This window comes from Macrobrachium rosenbergii, chromosome 4, assembly GCF_040412425.1.
Source record: "Macrobrachium rosenbergii isolate ZJJX-2024 chromosome 4, ASM4041242v1, whole genome shotgun sequence".
NCBI classification, from domain to species: Eukaryota; Metazoa; Arthropoda; class Malacostraca; order Decapoda; family Palaemonidae; genus Macrobrachium; species Macrobrachium rosenbergii.
In genome coordinates, this window is record NC_089744.1 from 30,923,269 (window position 1) to 30,947,409 (window position 24,141).

A 24,141-nucleotide genomic window follows, 5' to 3' on the forward strand; every position below is an offset into this window, starting at 1 on the left:
TAATTGTGTTTTGTTTATGTAACCGATACACTTAAGTGTGAATTAAATAATCCAGATTAGGCAGTAGCCTAGATTAGAGTAAGTTATAACCAGGTTACAAGGTTACACATAAGTGATTACTGTTTTATATATTAAACGAAATAGCCTAGGATTGGATATAAATAACCAACTGGGTTAGACAGATAGTTGAGTAATTATAAGGTTACATATTAGTAAGTTTTCTGTTTTTATAATAATCTGGATTAGGCAATATCCTATACTAGGTTAAGAAAGAACAAATAAGCGTAGGATTATATATAAACAGTATCCTAGCCTAAATAAAATAACCTAGTTTGTTATGACTCGGTAGCATATCTGTAAGGTTACTGCTAGTAGGGTCTTGTGTAGCCTATATCCTTGAAGGTTATAAATCTAGAACAGGCAGTAGCCTAGCAATATTAAGTAGGAACCCCCTTATAAGGAATATCCTACTGTTAGCCTAAAACAGTGGTGGCCGAATATCAGATGAAAAGGTAGTCTCGGCCACATAAAACAGAAAAACAGATAAGAGAAATATTTTCTGTAAAGTTTATATCTTTTAAATTGTAAATAAGCCTAGAATAGGTTAAGCAAGAACCTTCTAAGAAATCCTCTGTTCTTAGCTTAATGTAGATTATACTAGAATCATTACCCTAAGCTATATAAAACAGTAGTTTGGTTAGTCAAACAAATTAGTTCATAGCAGTTAGTCTGAATGGCATGACAATTGGAATTAAAAATTTCATTTGGCCATTGCAAAAGAACTAACAGTGTATAAGTAATACAGCCATGTACAGGTATGAAAACTAACCTAAACCTTAGAGGGTTTAACATAGATATTTAATTAAACGTATTAAAACTGCACGATTGTAATCAACCTGTAATATGGAAACTATACGAGGAACTACAGAAGTGTCCCTCACTTAAAAACAATTAATGCTAACTAGCTTCTAATAACAACTTGCTTTATATCACTACAGGGCCGCCATTAGGCAGGATCCTCAGTTCAAGTGTTCCGTAGCAAATTGCTCGGTTCACTTTTGCCAGTGGGTACAGCCCATAACCACCTGCCATGAGCATAGTCCTTGTAAAAAAAAAAAGGAAAATTTGCTTGGTCGCCAGATTTGGGCGGGATCTGTAGTATGCTCCTGGCAACAAGTTTTAAGAAAGAAACAGCTTTTAAGCCTAGGGTTCAGTAGGGGTGAGGAAGGGGGAGATTATATCTTTTGGCAGAACTCCGGCAGCAGATGTTTAACCCTTCCTCCGAACAACATCAGTGTTTGGGCCAAAACTCATTAACATCAGTCGCCAATACCTCCCAGGTTAACCCCGTGGAGGAAGTGAGGAATCTTTACAAGGAGTTCATATTCTTATTTAAAAAATATGAATGGAACATTGCCATCGAAATGGCCCTGCTGAATCCAGAAGGCCCAGGGACATAAATTTAAGCTAGCCATGGGAGAAACCTCCCAGAAGGAGTTCTATTCCCCATGCAGCTATTATTGCTAAATAGGATCTTTCCCCCAAAAGGGATACTGGGATCCACCTAACTCAGACTAAAATGTCTACTTTGGAAGTAACTTGCCCAGGACTTCTGCCCCTTGATTAACAGGCAGTTACAGTTTAGTTGCTGAAGCTCAGTTAGATTGCACAAGCTCCCCCAAAAGGGATACGCAGTTTATGGCAAGCTCCCCCAAAAGGGATACACAGTTTATGGCAAGCTCCCCCAAAAGGGATAGACAGTTTGCGGCAAGGAAATTGAGTTTTTATTGACCTGTACCCCTAAAGGGATACACAGTTTGTGCCATTTGGTCAATTCTGTAAGGAAATTGAGTACCATCAAAGATGCCCTTGCCACAGAACGGCAATATATAAGGGACATAAAGCATGACTCTGAAAAGCAAAGTCATTCAGTCATGTACGCACCAAAGTGTAAAAGTACTACACCCTGTAACCGAAAAGTGAGTGTAGATACAAATGCTGCCCAAACAAGGGCTGATTTTAGAATTCTGACTAGAAACAACAGTGGGTCAATTTGGAATACAGAACTTCAGATCAAAACATAATAGGGGCTCCAATACTCACCCCTGATGATACTGATAATCTTTGACCCCTGATGATACTGATAATCTTTGACGAGATGCCTCAATGTGCACTTTCTCTCCCAGTGGCAAGTAGGTAATTAATAAGAGAAAAACTATGATTGAAGTTGTAAATGTAGAATTTACAAACGGCAGCATTCCTTAATATAGAATGGCACCTGGTACCATCCTCACCAGACTTGGAGAAACCACTTAAATGGAAATGGTTTTCTTACCTGTGCCTATAGCATTAAAAACTAAAGAAATCACCCTTTACCAGGTCAGCGTGAAATGGATCTCTACTCCTTTTTGAATAAGACCCAAGTTGCTCACCAAGTTGCCTCGTGAGAATTTTATGCCAGGCTCCGACTCCTTAGCACTATAACCTCTACCACCTTGCTGGAAGTTGCCATCTTAAGGCTTCCAGAACATCCCAGGATAATTTTTGCTGCTGAGGCCAAAAGTCGCATGAGAACCCGATGAAAAGCACTCTTTGACTTCCTAGAATGGCACATAAAATTTTGAATGGAAGCATTGGAGAGCTCCATCAAATCACTCTCCAATGTCACTGCATTATTACATTCTAACCCCTTCTGTAAGGACCTATTTGAGGAGTCTGTTGTGGCTCAACTCAAGGAGCATGCCCACCAACAGAATTGCAGTGTATGCTCTTCTGGGAAAAGGGGAATTCAGGAAACAAAGAAACCAAACTTTCCCTTTACCCAACCCCAAAAAAGGCTCACTTCGATCAAAAATCATATAAGCCTTCAGCCACCCCCAAAAATTTTTTCAAAAAAACAGGAAGGTGGTCAGAAGGGACAATTCCCTGCAAAGGGACAACAACTTCAAGGCCATCCTTTTTCACAAGGTCCAAAACCATCTCATAGGGGGGAAAAGGAAAAAACAACACCTGGAATGTTTATCAAAGGTGAAGGCAGAGGAGGAGGCAGATACCAAGAGGAATTATATTGGTTCTGGGTTAGCTTCAATGACATCACAGACAATGGAAGTTTTCCCTGTGGGGGGACAGTATTATTTATATGTACAGGAAGGACCTGTTAATGTCGGCCTATAGAGAAACTTGCATATATTCGCCGCCAACTATGTCTCTTCAGCGTCCTCAAAAGGAACTCATCCAAAAGAAGAGTGATCCTCAACCAATCAACATTGAACAAGCACATTGTTTGCCGAAAGTTTTGGATAATTACCGTTGCCTAAGTACATTGAATCATTTCAAAAAGGGACTCGGACAGTTTCTATGGATATGAAAGATGCACACTGGCACATCCCTATAGCTGTTCCCTTCCACCCCTTCCTAAGGTTCCGAATAGGGAAAGATATGTACAGATTCAAAGTCATGTCCTTTAGGCTAAACATTGCCTAAAGAATATTTTTCAAAACTAGCAACGGTATTCATTCGAGAACTCAAACAAAAAGATCTGGGGACCCACAAGAAAAGAGTGCTTGAAAAACCTAAGAGCAATGGTCAACAGACTACAGTACAGTCAAACGATTTTATTATAAATTTGAAAACATCTTGCCTCGTGCCCAGCAGACACTTTCAGTGGTTGGGACTGTGTTGGGATACTCTTCACGGCCTGTTGTCTCTCTCCATCATACTCAAAACAGAATAAGGCAAGTCCTCAAAAGGTTCTTTGCACAGCCCAGAGTTTCCAGATGGCAATCAGAATGTATGATGGGCCTGCTGCAGTTCTCGTCAGTAATAGATCCAATACATAGATTGCAACTAAAAATGTGAACATGCAAGAAAAAAGATGCGAGACAGATCTCATCAAAGGATTAAAAGAGTTGGGGAGATACTTCGGCCTTAGATTTGGAAGGAATCTCTGGTGAAACAGGTCACCCTGACTCCTCCATCTGTATGAGTGACAAACTCACAGATGCCTTGTGGACAGGTTGGGAGGACATTGGAAGGATTGTCAGGTGGCAGGGAGGTGATTAGCTACTCAGGAATTTTTATATCAATTTCCTGGAGTTGATGGCTGCCTTTTTGTCTCTCAAAAAAACTCAAACTTCCAGAAGAGAGAGAACATAACCACAATATCCTACAGAGAACATAACCACAATATCCTACATCAAGAGGTCTGGATCACATTCACGTCCTCTCAATATGGTAATGTTAGCCATACTTCGGATGGCGGAAGCATGGAAGTGGCACATGTCTTTAGTTCACCTCACAGGGGGGTCTCATTGTAATAGCAGACTCTCTATTAAGGAAAATGACAGCCTCAACAGAGTGGATGTTGGACAACCACTCTTTTCAAACAATAGCCGATGTGCTTCCACAGCCGGAAGTGTACCTGTTGGCTACATACTAGAACTACAAACTCCTGATATATGTGTCTCCAAACCTGGACAGTCAAGCAACAGCAAGAGATGCCTTCCTTAAGACTGGAATAAGGGGAGGACGATAATTTTTTCCTCCCAGATTTCAAAGGTTTTGAGCAAACTTCTAACCTTCGTAGGAATAGTATACTTAATAGCCCCAAATTGGCCAAACAGGCATTGGTTCCTATTACCTCAACAGTGGACAAAAAGATCAATTCCACTGTCATCTGCTGTTCTGTCCCAGACAGTAGGAGGGAAAGTCTCTCCTTTCTAAGGCAAGACCTTCACGTATAGATTTTTAAAAAATATCTATCTTGATAATTACCCACTCAACATTGCTAGGTACCAAGTGCAAAAATTACTGACATCTATCCAGCATTACCAGTCCATATGGAAGATATGGTTAGATTATATCCATACTGAGAGCCCAGTTTAGATTTCTGTAGAAACTTTATTTTTCTTATATACCCTTTTGAAGACAAATGCCTTGTAGTTACAACAGTCATGGCATACAAGGCTGCATTAACGAAACCCTTGCTTTATGGATTCGGGATTGACCCCAGTATAGAGGTTGTCACTTCCCTTCTGCATTCTTTTGCTCTACAAAGGCCCACTCCCGAAAGGCTTCCAATTACTTGGTCCCTGAACAAGGTGCTTAGACTTTTATCAACCCCTCAATTCAGTGGACCCAATACAACCACAACGCACAGGCTACAAAAGGTAATCATCTTGATTGCATTAGCATCAGGGGCTCGTACAGTATTAGTGAACTGGGCTGTCTTAGATGGGGACGATGCATCACGCAAATAACTGACCATCAATTATTATTGTCCCCTGGCCCATCATTCCTGGCCAAGAATATGGATCCTTTAAAAAGGAAATCCATTCTTATAAGAAAATTCAATTTAGCAGACAAGACATTATGCCCGGTTCAAGCACTTAAGGTTTACCTAGAAGTCACGGCAAACACCCCAGAAGGTCCTATTTTCCTACACCCTAGCACAAACTAACCACTCTCCCTACAAAGACTGAGAATGATTGTAGTGTTTCTCATCAAAAAGGGAAATCCACACTCTTTCCATAGGTCACATGATGTCAGGAAAGTAAGTACGTCTTTGGCCTTCTTCAGAAATGTCTCTTTTGAAGAAGTCTCTGAATGTACAAGGTGGTCACCAGTTAAATTATTGCCACATGCTCGAACAAATTCGACTACACTATGTATCGGTACGTGGCATACTTAGTCTTAACTCCTAGGTGCTGCAGCAGAAAACCAGGGGTCATATTGACGGTGAGTATGCTAACTATTGCTGGGAGAGGGGCGACAGTACAACAACCAAACCCAGCATGCTTAGGTAAGCCACTGTAGAACTACATCCTAAAACGTAAGTTCGTGTATAGTTTCTTGTTCCTTGGTATCAAAACCTGAAGAGTATTTAGAATAAAAAATGGGACTTGAAATTTGTGGCTTGCCCTTGGACCGGAAATGTTATTTCCTTTGGGGTGTTGGGATTAAAAAGCGAGAGCTTAAGCCTTTTTCTTCACCTGTTAATTTCTTTGTAAAGCTCCTTGAGGATGAAACAGCGACTGCGCTATCAAAAAACAAGTTTTGACATAGGAAAAACAGGTTTTGACGTTGGAAAAACCTATTTTTGGTAGTCGCTGTTGAGTCCTCAAAACCCTCCCACTTTCCTGATGAAAAGGCATGGGATTTGGGCAAGGGATCAACCTGCATTGACCAACAGAGAGTAATGGCTCCTTGGTCTTTTAACGGCCTGGTTGTAAAGAAGAGGACGGAAATGCATGCGCAATAGTCACTTCTCTTTCTTGCAAGTTTTTTTGATGTTGGAAAAACTGGGTTCAGCTTTGCTGAAGATAAGGGAAAGTGCCCTCTTATCTTTGAGTCCATTATATACTCCATCATGTGTTATAATGTTAATCATTACGACACAATACCTGGCCAAAAGACCAACTAGAAGAGAATCCTTTGATATTAGTTTGGTCACCATGGAGCTCTGGTAAACCATGGGAGGTAACTTCTTGAGGACTCAACAGCGACTACCAAAAATAAGTTTTTCCTATGTCAAAACCTGTTTTTTGTAAAATTACACCAAGCTTGGCTTTGAAAAATAGATACTTTATTCCCACACTCCTTAGTTATGTATATTATACTAAAGATTGTCATCTTGTATGACATTTTTAACTCCCTACAATATGTGTAGACAAATAGAAGGTACATGAAGGATGACAAAATATTGTGTAGAGTTTTATTGTTTATTGTTGATAGAAAACAAAACTTCACTCAGTGTCACTGGAATTTCATTTAATCTGTAGACAAGATAAGACCAGTATCCTTGTCAACTTCACGCAGTCCTGTCAGTTTAAATTTGCCTCTTTGGTGTCAGCAGCTTTTTCAGACACACTTTGAAAGAAGTTCCTTACCTAGACAGTCATTCAAGTAGGTAGAACAGCACCCCAGGTGGTGGTTCCTCTTTCTCCATGTCTTTGGGTGGGTTGACACTATTCTACCAATTTGTGGTGATCGGAGGTACAGTACTTTTAATGTTGTCATCATCATGGGTCCTATAATGGAGGCTGCAGGCATCATGGAATGATAGAGCTCTTGACTTAGCTTTTCTTCTTCTACCCCTTTTACTCATACACAGTAAAGCAGTGGTAGTTTTAATGGTGGATGTAGAAACTAGGCTGGATGGTGAATTATCTTGGCAGAAATAGAGGCCAAGGCTTGTCATTGATTTTCTTGTACTCTAGCAAGTGGGCATATGTTGCCAATGTTTGAGCGCCGTGGGCATTACCTATGGAATTATTATTATTATTAAAATAGTTAACCAGACCACAGCTGATTAACAGCTCTCATAGGGCTGGCCATAATACATGGGGGTTAATACCATTCTTGCCATCCTTGCTGTGATGTTTTGCCTATTTTTCATCATTAGTTATTTACTACTTTACCTTGTTTTTTATTGTGAATTCCCAGTACAATTTCCTGTCATCTCCATGACTAATTGTTCCCTAATAAGTCTCTTGTGAGGTTTTCTCCTGTAGGAAGCACTGTGAATACCAATGTGCTGTGGTCACCTTGTGCAGGTATTCTTGTTTCCTTTGGTCAGCCAGTGGGTTTTGCAATCACTGTGTGCTTCATTTGATGTAGGTATTTTCTCAGTAAACATATAAATAATGTTAAACATTTATTTTTAGCTTGTATTATTATCAGTGCAGGATACATAGCTTTATTACTGTTATAAAGCACAGCAGTGTGCTTGTTAATTTGTCAACTGCCTGGTTTAGCTCATGAAATTCACTTACCCTCTCCCTTCTCTCAAATATTATGTCTCATGTATATTTGGTTGTTTTCCAGCTATTCTTCAGTGTTTTCTAATTCTCTTTTCCTCTTGGTTACTATATGTATGTCTTTTTTGCATGATTCTTGGTAGGATCTCATTCTGTATCCAGTACTTTACATCAGTTTGGTAAGACAAGGATTTAACCTCCGTAGCTGGTTAGATATAGACATAGCATAGCTGCAAGTTTTCCAGAACCACTTTAGTGTTGGCCTCATTGAGGTACCCATCTGTGGTGACAGTGTTTCTTATTACAGAATTAAGAGTGATTGTTTTGTGATTTGAGGAATTATCCCTTTGTACTTACTACAAGCCAAGAAGAAAAAGTTCTGACTAAGGACATGTGCTGTGGATTATGCCACATTGTAGTTTATTATTTTAGGTTAAACCAGCCACTTGCTGACATGGGCTTTGGCTCCTAGAGCAGCCTGTAAATCCTGTACTCATAGACACTACAGCACTCATGGCACCGTTTGTGAACACAACAGTCAGTGGTCATACTTCTTGGTTACTAATACTCATCTATTATAGACTCATGCTTGGATGGAGCTAGATATTATTAATGGTTGGTGTTACTACTCCTAGAAGTACTGCAATTGATTTATACTCCTGCACTTATGTTTCTGGATGTTGACACATCTTCAGGTGGCATGGCATTCAAACATGACATACTGCACAGAAATGCTTTTTCTTTTACATTATTCCAAACCAATGATTTAACACATACAACTTACCTGTTAGTTACATATAGCTTTAGTCTTTGACGTCACGGCAAAATTTCAAAAGCGTTGCAGCGCCAGTCGAATATCGGGTGATCGCCCTTACCTGCCCTCTGTCGGGTACTAGGAACTATTCCAACATGCTTCAGAATAATTTTGCCGTCACACGGCGACATTGTTGTCGGTATTTCGGCTAAATTTCATTGTATCTGCCTACATCGAGCTGTTTTCACTTGGTGAAGTACTCTCTTGTTGGTTTGCGGCTTTGCCAGTTATTTGTCACCTATTTAGTCAGGTTTTCTGATAATTATGTCAGATTCTGGGTCTTATACCTTTAGGTATGCAGCAAAGGCTGTAAGACGAGGTTGGTCAAGGCTAGTCTTGATCCTCATTCAATTTGTGTGGCTTGTAGAGGTCAGGAATGTTCATATGAGAGGAAGTGTGATGAATGTGTCAGTATGACTGAAAAAGATTGGAAGGCTCTATCTAAGTATGTAAAGAAGCTTGAGAAAGATAGAGCCAGGAAAGCTTTAGCTAGAAGTTCTTCTTCTCTCTCTCAGAAACTGGAATCTCCCTTAGCTATGCAGGAAACTTCTATTAATATCCCCGTGGCTACTAATATTCCTATTCCTGACTCTGATATCCCTGAACCCGTTACCGTGTCTGAGTATCAAGTCCAGATGGACGCCAGATTTAACCTTATTGTGGGCGCCATGGAGGATATTGGCGTTAACGTGAAATCCCTTCATGAGCGTATGGATTCTTTCCAAGATATTGTGAATAATTTAAGTGCAATGCAAAGTGTTAGTGTGGTGGAGGAGGTGGTTGCTCGGCCTACTCGTTTCTCCTAGACCTAAGCCTCTGTCAAGCTTCCCTGCTCCTGGGAGAAGACATGCTGAAAGTCCAAGGGAGGCGAGTGGGGTCTGCTCACGAGCAGCCGCCCCCTCGAACAGTCCTGTTGTTTCCCAGGCTGTTTCAGGCGCCGTTGGAAAGGCGACTCAGGAAGTGTCTTTCTTCAAGCTCCAGTGATTCGCCTGCAGAGGCTGGAGATTTCAGCGAGTCTAGACCATTGAAGAGGTCCAGGAATCTTTCGCCTTCAGCGGTTCAGAAGAAGAAGCCATTTCGCTTATCACAGCCTTCCTGTAGTTTTTGGGAGAGTCGGAGAGATTTTTCGTCGTCAGAAGAATCTTCTCCCAGGCGCAAGGCTCATGTGCGCAAGAGGTATAAGACTTCCCATTCGGTATTGCCCAGCGTTCCCGGTGTTTCTCCTTTGGTTTCACGTAAGCCTATTGTGGCTTCTGCGCCTCTTCCTCATCACGATCCTGGCTCTACTGATCATCGTTCCCCAGTTGGATCCTCGTCTACTCATGACTTTCTTCGAGCGATGCACAAGAAAATTGGAAGCATTCTTGGCGGGCTCGGAAGGCCTGGTTCTTCTCCAGCAAAGCCTTCTGAAGTGTATTTGATGCCTCCTCCTTCGTCTCGAGCTCTCGGGCGCCCAGTACGAAAGCTCCTCCTCGATCTGTGTCTCTTGATCCTCCTTTGGTTCAGGCTCAGGATCAGGCTCGACGCCTAGTCAGGCTCAGGCGCTCCCTCAAGATTTAGCGCTCTCTCAGGCTCAAGCTCCTCAGGTAGCGCCAGGTGAGGCGCCATCCCAGGCTCCTTTTGTGGCGCCAGTTCAGGCTCCTCTTGTGGCGCAGGCTCCTCTTGTGGCGCCAGTTCAGGCTCCTCTTGTGGCGCCTACTCAGGCTCAGGCTCCTCCTCAAGCTCTTATTCAGGCTCCTACTCCTCCTTCACAGGATGTGTGTGTGCAAGCGGAAGGTTTTTCTCCTATTTCGTCTGAGGAAGAAGTTGTGGAAGAGTTTCCTGTAGACCAAAGAACCAGACTCCTCTCGCTCGGATTATAAGAAGCTTCTTCGCTTCTTTATTGATAATTTTCCTGAGGATTTTGCACCTCGGCTCCGGCTTCCCCTCTCTCTCAGTCGCGTGAAGAGACTCGAAGCCTCCTACCTCTTTCCTTTATGAAGTTAGTGCTTTCTATTTCAGCTAAGAAGGCATTAAAGAAAATGAACTCCTGGTTGGAAGACAAAGCGTGATCAGGGGAAACCACTTTCTGCTTCCCTCCTTCCAAGCTTTCTACTAAGAGAGAAGGCTTGCTACGACACTGGGGAAGTTTTCTCTCTGGGAGCTTCTGCCTCCTCTCAGGGAGACTTCTCCAGTCTCGTTGATTCTACTCGTCGTTCTGCGATGAACTCGGCTCGGATTTTCTTCTCTCCTTCAGAGTTGGACCACCTTTTGAAGAACGTTTTCCGAGTTTTGAAGTCATCAGTTTTATGGACTGGACTATTGGCGCTTTGGGTAGGAAAGTAAAGTCTTTTGGTCTTTCAAGCGCATTTGATGATTTCTCTTCTGTTATGTCCTGCTTAGATAAAGGGATTCGTGACGGTGCGTCTGAGTTAGCCTCCATCTTCACGTTAGGAGTTCTTATAAGCGACAACTTTGGTGCTCTTTTTGTCGCTCGTGGAGTTTCTAGGACTCAAGATCGGCTCTTCTTTTCGCACCTCTGGATAAGAAGCACCTTTTCCCTCAAGAACTTGTGGCCGAAGTGTCGAAATCCCTTACTCAGAAGTCCACACAGGACCTTTTGGCGCAATCCTCTCGTAAACCAAAAGCTCCTCAACCTTCTCTGCCAGCGCAAACTCGTCCTCTAGTTAATCAAAATAGGCCCTTTCGTGGCAGGCCCCTCACCCGTACAGGATCTAGTTTCGGGGCAAAGCAAGATTTGTCTCCAGGGCTATCAAACCCTCAATTAAAAGTGATCTGCATGTCCTCCATGCACTAGTAGGAGCCAGACTTCAGCAGTTCTGGCAAATTTGGGAGGAGATCGGAGCGGACCAGTGGACCACGTCCGTGCTAAAGGAAGGATATTCTATCCCCTTCCTCAAGAGGCCCCCCTCTTGCAACAGAACCTTTAGCTTTGACAGCATATTCCAGCAACTTAGAGAAATGCTCGGTTCTGAGTGCGGAAGTAGACTCCATGCTTTTAAAAGGAGCGATAGAGATCGTGGAAGAAGTCAACTCTCCAGGCTTTTACAACCGCCTTTTCTTGTTCCAAAGGCCTCAGGCGGCTGGAGACCAGTCCTGGACGTGAGTTCTCTCAACCTTTTCGTGGGAAAACCAGTTTCTCGATGGAGACAGCGCAATCCGTCCTCAATTCTCTTCGTCCGGGGGATTGGATGGTCTCAATAGATCTGCAGGACGCTTACTTTCACATTCCGATCCATCCCGCGCCCAGGAAGTTTCTTCGCCGTTTTCCAGGAGAAGACTTATCAGTTCAGGACTCTGTGCTTCGGTCTGTCCACAGCCCCTCAAGTATTCACAAGAGTTATGTCCACTGTTGCCAAAGCTCTTCATCTCAGAGGAATAAAGATCTCTCTCTATCTAGACGATTGGCTCCTTCGTTTCCCAGTCTCAGTCTCAGTGCTTGGAGGATTTGAAAGTAACTCTCGACTTGACACAGAAGCTAGGACTTCTAATCAATTGGAAGAAGTCTCACCTATCTCCCTCACAATCCAGGATTTATTTAGGAGTGAGACTGGAAACAGTTCCTTTTCTGGCTTTTCCGTCAGATCAAAGAATCTCGGACTGTCTCCCAAAAGTCCAGAACTTTCTGGATATGGATACCTGTTCGCAAAGGCTTGGATGAGCCTCCTGGGAACTCTGGCGTCAATAGAAAGTTTGTCTCCTGGGAGACTTCATGAGGCCCCCTTCAATTCTACCTCAGGGAGCAATGGAACAGGAAAACGCTTCCAGACTCCTTCTCCTTTCCAATCTCGGACCGTATCAAGGAGGATCTAAGGTGGTGGTTAGATCGAAGAAAATTAGAGAAAGGTCTCTCTCTTTTCCGTCGAACCCGAACCACGAACTGTTTGCAGACTCGTCAGAAGTAGGATGGGGGAGCGACGTTGGGGTAAAAGAAATTTCAGGTTTGTGGAATGCGACAGAAAAAGAATGGCACATCAACAAGAAGGAGTTGAAAGCAATCCACCTGAGTCTCGTACACTTCCTACCTTTTAGATACAGGGACAAACAGTTCTGGTTCATTCAGACAGCACCACAGCGTTGTCTTATATAAAGAAACAGGGGGCACTCATTCTTACTCCCTCAGCGAGGTAGCAAGAGACCTCCTTTTGTGGGCAGAAAAGCACAAGATTCTGCTCCTAACGAGATTCATTCAGGGAGCCCTCAACGTGAGCGGACTCCTTGAGCAGGAAGTACCAGGTTCTGTCCACAGAGTGGATTTTGCACGAAGAAGTGTGCAAGTCGCTGTGGAGACTTTGGGGTCAACCTCTGGTAGACCTGTTCGCGACGAACAAGTCGAACAGGCTCCCAATCTTCTGCTCTCCTGTCCCGGACCAAGCAGCCTTCCAGACGGACACAATGCTACTGAATTGGTCGGGTCTGGACCTTTACGCCTTCCCGCGTTCAAGATGTTAGGTGCAGTGTTGAGAAATTTCAGCACCACTCCAACACCAGGATGACGTTGATAGCCCCCTTCTGGCCTTCCAGGGATTGGTTCCCAGTTCTCATGGATCTCTTGATCGACTTCCGAGGAGCCTTCCAAACAGAGTAGATTTACTCAGACAGCCCCACTTCAGGAGATTTCACGAAAACCTGTCAAGTCTGCGGCTAACTGCGTTCAGACTATCGAACGTCTACTCAGAAGCAAAGGATTTTGAAGAAAGCGGCTCAATCCATCGATAGAGCCAGAAGACCATCTTCGATCAAGGTCTATGAGTCCAAGTGGAATATGTTTCGTTCATGGTGCAAAGATCATGACATTTCCTCTTCCAGAACCTCGGTGGCGAGATTGCGGATTTTCTTTTGTTCCTCGGGAATAAGAACCTTTCTGTATCCACACTTAAAGGTTATCGTAGCATGCTGGCTACTGTTTTTTCGTCACAGAGGTTTGGATATCTCTAATAACCAAGATATAACGGACCTTATTAAATCCTTCGGTACCTCTAAGAGGTCAGATGCTAAAGTTGTTTCGTGGAATCTTGATGTAGTCCTGAAGTGGCTTATGTCTGAGAAATTTGAACCTGGATTCTGCTTCTTTAAGAGATCTTACGAGGAAAACCCTCTTTTTAGTTTTGTTAGCTACAGCTAAGAGAATCAGTGAGATCCACGCCTTGGATAAGAGAGTAGGATTCTCTGCTTCAAAAGCAATTTGTTCTTTCAAACTGTTTTTATGGCCAAGAACGAGACCCCTTCGCACCCGTGGCCTCGCTCTTTTGAGATTCGAGTCTGTCGGAATTGGTAGGTAAGGAGCAGGAGAGGTTCCTCTGCCCAGTCAGAGCCTTGAAATATTATTTGCGAAGGACTAAAGATATTAGGGGTCCTTCAGATTCCTTATGGTGTTCGGTCAGGAACCCTCTTAGACCAATGTCCAAGAATGCCATGTCCTTTTTTATTAGAAATCTGATTTCTGAAGCTCACTCCAATATTTCAGAGAATGATTTGAAAATGTGTAAAGTGAAGGCTCACGAAGTGAGGGCTATCTCTACTTCTCTCGCTTATAAAAGGAACCTCTCCTTCAAGATATTGTGCAAGCAACCTACTGGAGGTGTAAGTCTGTATTTGCTTTGCATTATCTCTCGCAAGTGCAGACAGTGTTTGACGAGTGCAGCACGTTAGGGCCCCTTTGTTGTATCTGGCACGGTAATGGGTAAAGGGGTAAAGGAGGATTAACCTACCTTTACTTACTTGTTTTTTGGAGTGTGAAGGTTTTTCACGGTTGTCTGTGAGGGTAAGTGTTGGTTAGTTTTACCCCACAGTTGGTTTTGGTTTTTATGGTTATACTTTTTCTTTGGTGTTGGGTGACCCTTTTGTAATTCATGATGTTTGTGCTGCGCCTGAGCAGGGCATACTTGTGGTATTGTCACGGCCATGTCCTAGGTGACTGATACCCAGCTTAAGCAATCTGCGACCAGGTCATTATACCCCGCGGTTGCTCTGAGGATAGCAGGTTACTGAGGCAGTAACTGTGGAATCAGCTACCTTAGCAGGTGAGGAACTAAGAAATTTTCTACATTAATAACCTTAATGTTTCCAACAACTCTTTTTAGCTGTCATTGCCCCACCTCCTAAAGGTGTCAATCAGCTATATGTAACTAACAGGTAAGTTGTATGTGTTAAAATGACATTTTTATTCTAAAATAATGTTTAACACATACTTACCTGTTAGTTACATATCAAACCCACCCTCCTCCCCCACGGGGACAGGTAGGCAAATTATTCTGAAGCATGTTGGAATAGTTCCTAGTACCCGACAGAGGGCAGGTAAAGGCGATCACCCGATATTCGGACTGGCGCTGCATGCGTTTTGAAATTTTGCGTGGCGTCAAAGACTAAAGCTATATGTAACTAACAGGTAAGTATGTGTTAAACATTATTTTAGAATAAAAATGTCATTTTAAGACTTCTTTTTGTGCTTGAAAGAGTGAAAATTTTGTGTCAATATTCAAAGTAAGTATTGAGTTACATATAATTATGTGTATTGCTGAAACTTCTTGGGAGGCTATTACTTTGCTGTTAACATAGGAAGTTTTTAGTAAAATGAAATATTTTATTATATTGCTTTTTATTGTATTTGAATTTTATCTTATTCTTTATGTCTTCTCTTTCTTTTTGCAGCTGTAATCCACAATAATAGCATGTACTTGGGTCATCATGCTTTGCTTTTAGGACATCAGTACAAAAACAAATTCCCCCAAGACTTGAGAGAGAGCATCTTAACAACAGTTGACCTTGGCCATGAGCTACGGAAAATGGCAACTACCACTTTCTTAAAGGCATTGCAAGGCCATCGCACAGCCCTTATTGATACCCTTAGAGAATCATGTGGTGAGTTCAAGAACAGTGTCTTTATTTTATATTTTGATTTACTGTAGCTTTATAACTTAGCCCTTACAATAATGACTAAGTTTTCTCTCTACTCTACTCTACTCCTTTCTAGTTCACATGCTGATGTTAGCTTGTATGTGATAGTGTTCATATACCAGCTTCATGGTACTAGTAAGGCATACTGCAACTCTTTGTTATTAAAATCAGTAAAATCTAACTTGATAAAGAGATTAGTTAGACACTTAGTCAGTTTCAGGGTGAGGGAGTGAGAAATGCTAGATCGTGATATGTATATACTCTTATATTTGCTATGCAATCTCTTCATAACTCATATTGGTATGTTTTAATGACAGGCAAATATTGTACTCCCTTTATTAAGTACTATGTATACTGCAGGAAAACTAAACATAAACCAAACATTATAGGCAGTAATTCTAAAATTGGAACTCTTCTGGAGTAACAGTAGCAAACCTAAAGCCAAACAACCATTGTAGAGTTAATAGCCTAATTGGCAGAAACAAGCAAATAGAATCTTTTCATCTCCCTTCTTCTGGAAATATATATACAACATAGACTACTTGCACATAATCAGGGCAACGTTGTTAACGATTACTTCTTTAAGAATCGGTTGGTTACGCCAACATGTGCAGCCACTTGTCTATTTGATGTGATTGTCCCAGTAACATCCAGTACCAACAGTTAGACCCACTTTGTCCCTTCATTTTGGTACTTGACCTTGGATCTGAATTTGAATACCTTTCTTGAAGGGAGTTAAAGGGCGAGGAGAATGATCAGAGTATCTCTCTGCCTTTTCCCAGACCAAAAGTTGGTTAGCATCATGCTTATCCACTGATGGTTACCATTCAGCTGCCAATTAGTAAGGGAACTGCTGACGGAAGTGGATGAGGGCAAAGTTTTTGGTGAATTTCAGAAGACTTGATTGCCATCAACAGCAGTTGTCATAAGTAAATAGATAAGTATTTAACATTCTTCACAGACTCTTCAGCCTGGTCATTAGTCTGAGGATAATGCGGACTAGATACAGCATGATGAACGCCTCAGTGTTTGAGAGATTGCTTGAATTCATGACTTGAAAATTGAGGTCTGCCATCCCACTGTAGTTTAAAAGAAACTGACATTTGTGAAACATTTATGAACTAATCACATAGTATCCTGGGAAATTTAATTACTGCCATAAACTCTAATTTTGGGTCACTGACAGATGATCACAGTAGCCTGAAAAATCCTAGTCTATGAGAAGATGAATCCACAGATACATTCTTAAAGAGTCTTAGAGGTAGAGGTTTTGATAATAATGGTCCCATAGGAGTGATGGAGGCCACCTTTGACAAGCTTCACATTTAAAGGTCCAGAAAAACAAAACAAAAAAGAAAACCATAGCCTTTGGTGGATGTAACTCAGTATCCGTTTTTCTCAGTGTATAAAGACAATTTTTGTTTATTTTCAGGCTTAGACACAATAGGCTGTAATATAGATGGTGTCAATAAAGCAGAACAGGGCATGAGACAGTGCCTTCACCAGTTACAGCTGTTGCATCGGGTTTGGCAAACTGTTCTTCCTTGTTCTGTCTATACCAAAGCTATGGGTAAGTACTGTAGATGTATATAGTTATTACAATGCACTGTAATCTCATGTAAAATTGATTTTTGTTTTAGTGAGCCTTTAAAAGTGCTGTTATATATGTGAACAAAGGCTTATGCAAATTATGAACCTCTTATTTTTACAAATGACATGCCATGAGAGATTTAGTTGTGGCCATGTTTATGAGGAATTTTACCTCCTTGGATGGTTTAGCTAAATCTATTCAGAACAAGTCTTAACAAAAAAACTATCCTGCAGTGATTTATATGAGAGAGCAATTGCTGGAAATATTTCCAGTCACCATAAAGCAGGGGTTCTCAACCTTTTTAATCTTATGTTCCCCTTGAAGTCTTTCAGTACTGATCACGTACCCCTTACTAACAATGAAGCATCAGGAAGCGTAAAAAGAAATGCATGGTTTTTTTACTTAGTTAAGTTTAAATTGTGTTATATATGTGGAGCAGACAAATTTTCAGTTGATGAGGTAGTGTTGATAGGAACTTGTATTTCACTGGGAAACACTATGTGACTGGCTGCTTGCATGCAATACATTTACTAAAACAGAACTAGATCAGACAGTTTTCGATCATTGTGGCTGTGAACTAGTGTTGCTTGCAGCTAGTTGCAACTTGTAACTAGTAACAGTGACAGGTAAGTCACTGTGTTTGTGAATCGCATATAAAAATAATAAAATAGAACTAAATCAGACACATTTTCCCAGTAACTGTGACTGTGAGGTAGTGGTGCTATATATAGCTTATAACTAGTTACTCATGGGGAAATTACCATGTGGGTGACTAGCGTCACTAGCATGAAAAAAAATAACAAAATAGTATTAAGAAGGCATTGTGTTCCACTGACTGCAAACTAATGCTGATTGTTAAGCCTTGCAACTAATTATTAATAACTAGTTACTTACTCATAGGGAAGTTAGTGTGTGTGACTGCATTAAAATACAAGTATAGACTAATTCAGTGAGATGGCTGGGCCTGTTTCTTTGTTACCAACAAGTCAATCCTCGGCACGGCCTTTGAAAGAGCCGCTCTTATGTCGTCTTTGACTGCAAGACGTGAACGTAACTTGTTTTTAATCAAGCACAGTGCTGAGACTCCCTACTCACAGCGGTATGTAGAGGGAAACATCAGAAGGTTCCATACGCATTTCTTTGCTAAAGCAGAATAAGAACTTGCCATTCTTGACCACAATCTGGTCAATGACAAACTGTCGAAAGAATCTTTTACAGTTGAGTAATTGACAAAGTACATGTAGGCCACTTTCTACAAACAGGCTTGCAGTTATTCAAAACCGAAGTATTTTGAGAAACCTGTCACTTACCCCTGGGGTATGCGTACCCCAGGTTGAGAACTCCTGCCATAAAGGAACGGTGACTGGAGAAGATTTGTATGTTATTGTGATGCCTGCCAGTAAAAAAAGAATCTTGCAAGATTTTACCTATTCCTGGATGGCTGAAGCAAACAAAAGTCTTTCATAGAACTGAAAAAATGCTCCATTTGAGATCAGATGCTGGCTTTTATATAAACTGTCAGTTGCAGTTGACTTTGCCTCTTCAGCCCCTGAGCCTTACAGAAATATGTTGAGGGTTTTGTCATATTGTAGGTTCTTGCTCTTCAAAGTTAAGTGTTTCATCGTCTCTAACTTATCAACATTAATAAGTTTCATTAAACAAAGATGTTTGCAATTAATGTGTCGTAATGGCACTAAATAATGTAGTTTATCTCTTGTTTTCTTTGCCTTTTAGCTTAGAGAAATGTCAGGTTTGATCAAGTGAAATAAGCTATTACTGTAATTCCCTTTGTATAAATTCACTTCCAGTTACATGTTGGGTACTAATTGCTTTCTCTCTCCTTAAAACTAATTGATACTTATTTTGAAAGTTTTGCTTTTTGGGACTCTAGGTCTCATTGTCGACTAATAAGAGTCTTTCATGCTCTGAACTTATACTGTTCTTTGTGCAGTTGTGCTTAATCTTATTAAAATAATGTTTATCTATTTTTGCACTTTCCCTTTCTATATAGAATCTCTTTACCGTAATGTTAGCTTTATCAGAAGTAAAAGGATAGTAGAATAGCTTATATATCTTTCACTTAGTCTAAGTAAACATTAGTGGAAGGACAAGAATCAGTAGTAACCAGTAATCAATGTAAATCTATTAAACTTTCAGGTGTCTTGATAAGTTCTGTTATTGAGGAGGTAATAACACGTGTGGTGAGCTTGGAAGACATATCCGCAGACTGTGCCTTAGCTCTTATCAATTTGCTGAATCTCCTGAAGGATAATGTACCAGCTTTGTTCATAGTAAGTAATACATCTGTTGACTTCTCTATGAATAATTTTGTCCTTGTAGCTTAAGCTGTGGTATTTGTAGATAAATCAGAGTTATATTTCAGATGATGTAAGTCTTTTCAGATTTATCATCATCTTTAGTAATTTTAGTGTATATGTCTTGTGCACTTTCTGCCGAAATTTCCTTCTGGTCTGATGGTCTTTATTTATGCCCCTATTTCCCATAATTTTCTGGGCCTGCTCATGGGTCTGTATCATATCGCTTTCATGTCCATTACTTTTCTGACTCACTGTCCCTCACTCCTCATCTCATGTCTAAACCACCTCATTGTAGACCTCATGCGTTGAAAATGTCACCTCATTGATGTTCTGAAACTGCTTATTAATAAAAAAAATGTTGAGGTCTCTTGTCCATATTCCAGTCAATGGATGCTACATCTCACAGTACAGGCAGTCCCCGGTTTACGATGGGGGTTCCGTTCTTGCGTCGCGTCGTAACCCGAAAATCGTCGTAAGCCAGAAAATTGTCGAAAATCGTCAAAAATCATAAGAAAACCTTACTTTTAATGCTCTGGGTGCATTGAAAACGACGTAAACTGCATTATTATTGAGTTTTACATCAAAAAAACCTTCAAATTATGATTATTCTGCCGTTTTGGGGCCATATTTCTTCCATTGGATCGGCGCACGACGCGTTGTAACCCGGAACATGCGTCGTAAGCGGGAAATAATTTCTGATGAATATATTTGAAAAGCGTCGTAACCTCGGGCGTCGTGGCGGAACCGTCGTAAACCGGGGACTGCCTGTAACTTCATTTGCACTATGAACGTGCTACTGCACTCCAGCCATAAATCTTAGGGCTCAGTATTTTGTCACCACCCATCTTCAAAACCTGTTCCCTTTTCTTTAAAGTTGTCCAAAGCAACCAAAGTTGAAATTACTGGGACCATATCAAATCAGCAATTGTTTAATATCTCTAAAACCCATCATGTTTCATAAATGGCAGAGTTTATGTAAGAATGAATCTGATAACTAGAGTAGATCAAATCAGTAGCTGGAATATGGCATTCTTTGAACCAGAAAGAATGCCTCGTGGAGTACATGTTCCCTTGTAATAAACTATCTTTTCAGTGATGTAGTCCATTGCTGTGTCTCCCTAGAAAACATGAGTTTTGTCTTTTTCTGTACTTTACTGTTAACTCCCTTTTATTATTTCTTCTGAAATTGCTTTCATAAGTCTTTTCTAGGCAAAGTTGAATCAAAGCTAGCCATTTTTAATCAGTTCTGCCCAGAGTACCAAAGTATATATACAGTATGTTCAAATATACAAAAAGAAATTGTTGGAACTTGTACGTAGTCATTCAACATTGATGAGTAGCATGCTGTAACTCACATTTCCTGGAAAAAACTAATTTGCTTATGCATGTAAATGAAGGAAATTTTAAGGAAATAACAAAATGTGATACACTGTTGTCAGATTTTATGCTGATGAAGTATTGATGTGTTTACTAATAAGTTCATCATATTCTGAGAATTTAGAAATTCATTTTGTGATTTCAGGTTGAAGGAGAATCTGCAACCTTAGCAGATGATGTAGTCTGTTATGTGAAGTTATGGGGAAAGTTTTCAGAATTGATAATTGTATTAGGAGCAAGCTTGCGTGAAATACTGGATCGCTGGGCTGAAGGGAAAGGTCCTCTTGCTCACGAATTTACACCTGATGAAGCCAAACAGCTTATCAGAGCACTTTTTCAAAATACAGACAAAAGGGCTCATGTTTTAGCCAAAATCAAATAGCTATACTGTTTCTTATCTTTACCTAAGGTAATTGTCTGATTGTGTATAGTAATTTTATTTTACTATAGCTAGAAATTGATTGATTAATCTTTTTCAAATGAGATAATTCTTGGTTTTCTATAAAGAATAAAGCTGCTAATGAATACAGCATGTGGTTTTCCTTGTCCTGCACATAAAAGAGCAAACCATTCCCAGCCTTATGCTTTGATGCACAGTAAAGTGAACTCCAGGTTAAATGTTTATCAAAATGATCTTGGCCCTTCACATGTCTCAACCCCACCATTCATTGGTCTGTGCATTCATCGCTTGTGCTTTTTGCACTTTCGTTATTGTTGGTCTCTTCTTTTTATGTAAGGTCTTTGTGCCTCTCCTCATTCTAGCCTCTGTTGTGTTGCTCAGGGATTTTACTAAAGATTTATGGATGTTGAGAAGGCTTCAAACAGTCACCTTAAGCAATTACATCAACTTTACTGAATTCTACATTACCAGACAGACACTTAAGTAATGATATTATTATATCAAAGCACTGTACAATATCTATAATGTATCAGAAATTCTAGAGGTAAATGTTTGCATCCTTTGTTTAACAACAGAGTGCTGAAAAGTAGCTCCCATGAGGCTGCTCTATATAGAAGATGTCTCATAAATGTTTACAAGATCAGACAATAGAATGAAGAATAGGACTGGAAACATAAGGAAATCTAAAGCTTATGGTGATGGGAAAGTAAGTTATGGAAAAAGTTGGCTGGGAATGCAGCTATGTAGATGCTGGAGGAGATAGTTAGGTAGCTACTTCAGTACTGTATAAGGAGTATAACAGATGGTGTCCCATGTGATATTCAGGATTATAAAATATGAAATGAATAAGGGATTTTTGTTGCCAGAAGTGTCCAAACAAACCCAGTGGAGTGTTATCATAGAAGGACAGACCTTGACAGCATGTAGAACTGTAAAGCTGGTATGGAGTGGCCAGTAAGAAGACCAGCAACTTACAGGATGAATAAAAGTTTTGCATAGACAAACAGAAAGAACCTGTGGCACACATCAAAACTGCACCAATGTTCACAGATTTCAAACAGGCATGACTCCAAAATGTAGAGATTCGTGGCTGGAGTCCAGTGGGAAGATGAGATTCTGAATTACTCAGTTGCTTTGAGGTGTGGTATACTAAAGCTGAGAATTAGATTGACGTCTCACTGATTCTGAAGTTTTGCACGTGAGTAGAGGGGAGAGGAACAGTTGGTGAGAAAAGTAGCAAATAGAGGAATGGGTAATGGAGAGGCCAGTGGGAAGGCTCAGAAAGATCTTAGAGAAAGGGCATCAAATGAAGACCTGATGGGAATTCAGTTGAAGTACACAAGACAGAAGAAGGTGAGAGTGATGTCAGTTAAAAGAACACAAGTAGCATGTGTCAGGGACAATGTACTCAATAAACAAAATACACCTGATGTACAAAATTAACCAATTTGGCATATGGGCTGCATTTTGTCCACTGGGTACATCTTTTGAGTTGTGTATACTGTATTATATCCATGTGGTACAGCTTGTCTGATGGGATGGGTACATTTTGTAAATTCCATACATTTAATTCATTATGCACATCTTGTCTATTGGGTACATTTTTTTTGTCTTATTTTGTTTCCTGCCAGGACCCACTGCTTGACAACTGGAGACTGAAACCTAACCTACTACTTCTGCATTGTCAGATGTATTCATGCATTTTCTCATATGTTGGCAGATCTACGTGGCATTTCAATGTAGTAAGTGGTGTTACTTTGATTTTTTGCACATTCAAATTGGGATTAGTATGTATTTCATTTTTTTGCGGCTGATGACTGACAGTTTTGTGCTTAAATAAAATCAAAATGAACTGGAGAAACTGTTTAAACAATGGGTATATATATTTCAAGGCACAACAATCTTGAAAATGGAAAATAACTCTAGACATGCATTGTTTATCCTTCAGGGTCCAGAAATTTTTCTCTTGCAGGATGATATAGCAGGATAGTGGCGCTGATAACCAGTGATCAGCACCGCCGATAAGAGGCAATCAGTGCTGATAACCGGTTATCAGCGCCGATAACCAGTTATCAGCGACGAAAATCTGGTTATCATCGTCACTAGACAAGCGCCGTAAAACCGGATCGCTGGTAACCGAGGCTGCCGATAACCGGGGACTGCCTGTATCCCAATATCCCTTTTACAGAATCATAATTAGTTTTCTCGTTTTCTTTTTCAAATTTGTGAACAAGGGAGTGATAATTTGTTCAAATGTGCGTTTGAGCATGAGAACAGTGCAAAACTGATGATGAATAATAGACATTATGTTAACAAACTGATAATGATGCATTCAGTAATCACTTTAGAGAGTGTTTTTATATAAGTGAATGATCAAAATAGCAAATTACATTGAAAAATATTCATTTTTATGGAAAGTTTACAGAATTGGCCTGCATTCAATATACCAAAAAAATAGCTTTGATAATACTAGTATCATTTTATTCAAGACAAACAAGCTATTTCTCCTCATAAAGTAATGGAAAATCTGTTATGTGATATACTGACTTAGGAATTTACACAGTTACCTGTTTTACCTTATTATATTGTCATGACAAATGTATATGTTGTCATGTTATAACAGTAAGCACCATTTACTTGTTTTTATTTTATTTGCAGGAAAACAAATCAATTAAACCATTTGTTTAAATTTTCAAATCATATTATGACAGAAATTAAGGACAATAGTTTGTATGTGTGCTGTGTGCTTTGCCTGATTGATGTCGCTGTTTTTATATTCTACCTTTTAGTAGTACTATATGATTATTTAAATGTTTAAAATTCCACCCTTTAGTAAATCTTGTCTCTCATTGAAAGTGGCAGAATACGAGAATACTTCATAAAAAAAGATAAGTGCGAGGGAGAATGACACTCCAAAGGTTATATACGAGTGGTACCTTTTATTATCGTCTAAAGTAATAAATAGTCATAAATAACTTATATCAAAT

At 40.3% G+C, this 24,141-nt stretch overlaps 1 protein-coding gene across 2 annotated transcripts in view; it reads left to right on the top strand.

The window, feature by feature from the left end:
• Zw10 (Zeste-white 10) overlaps positions 1-21,283 on the top strand; it is a 116,929-nt gene extending 95,646 nt beyond the window's left edge. For both annotated transcript variants that reach the window (XM_067092873.1, XM_067092881.1), the window contains 4 exons: positions 15,223-15,432; positions 16,901-17,038; positions 19,217-19,350; positions 20,900-21,283. In XM_067092873.1, the coding sequence (XP_066948974.1) occupies positions 15,223-15,432; positions 16,901-17,038; positions 19,217-19,350; positions 20,900-21,136 (719 nt within the window). In that variant the 3' untranslated portion in view covers positions 21,137-21,283. The remainder of the gene's footprint in view (positions 1-15,222; positions 15,433-16,900; positions 17,039-19,216; positions 19,351-20,899) is intronic.
• The last annotated feature ends 2,858 nt before the right edge of the window (positions 21,284-24,141 follow it).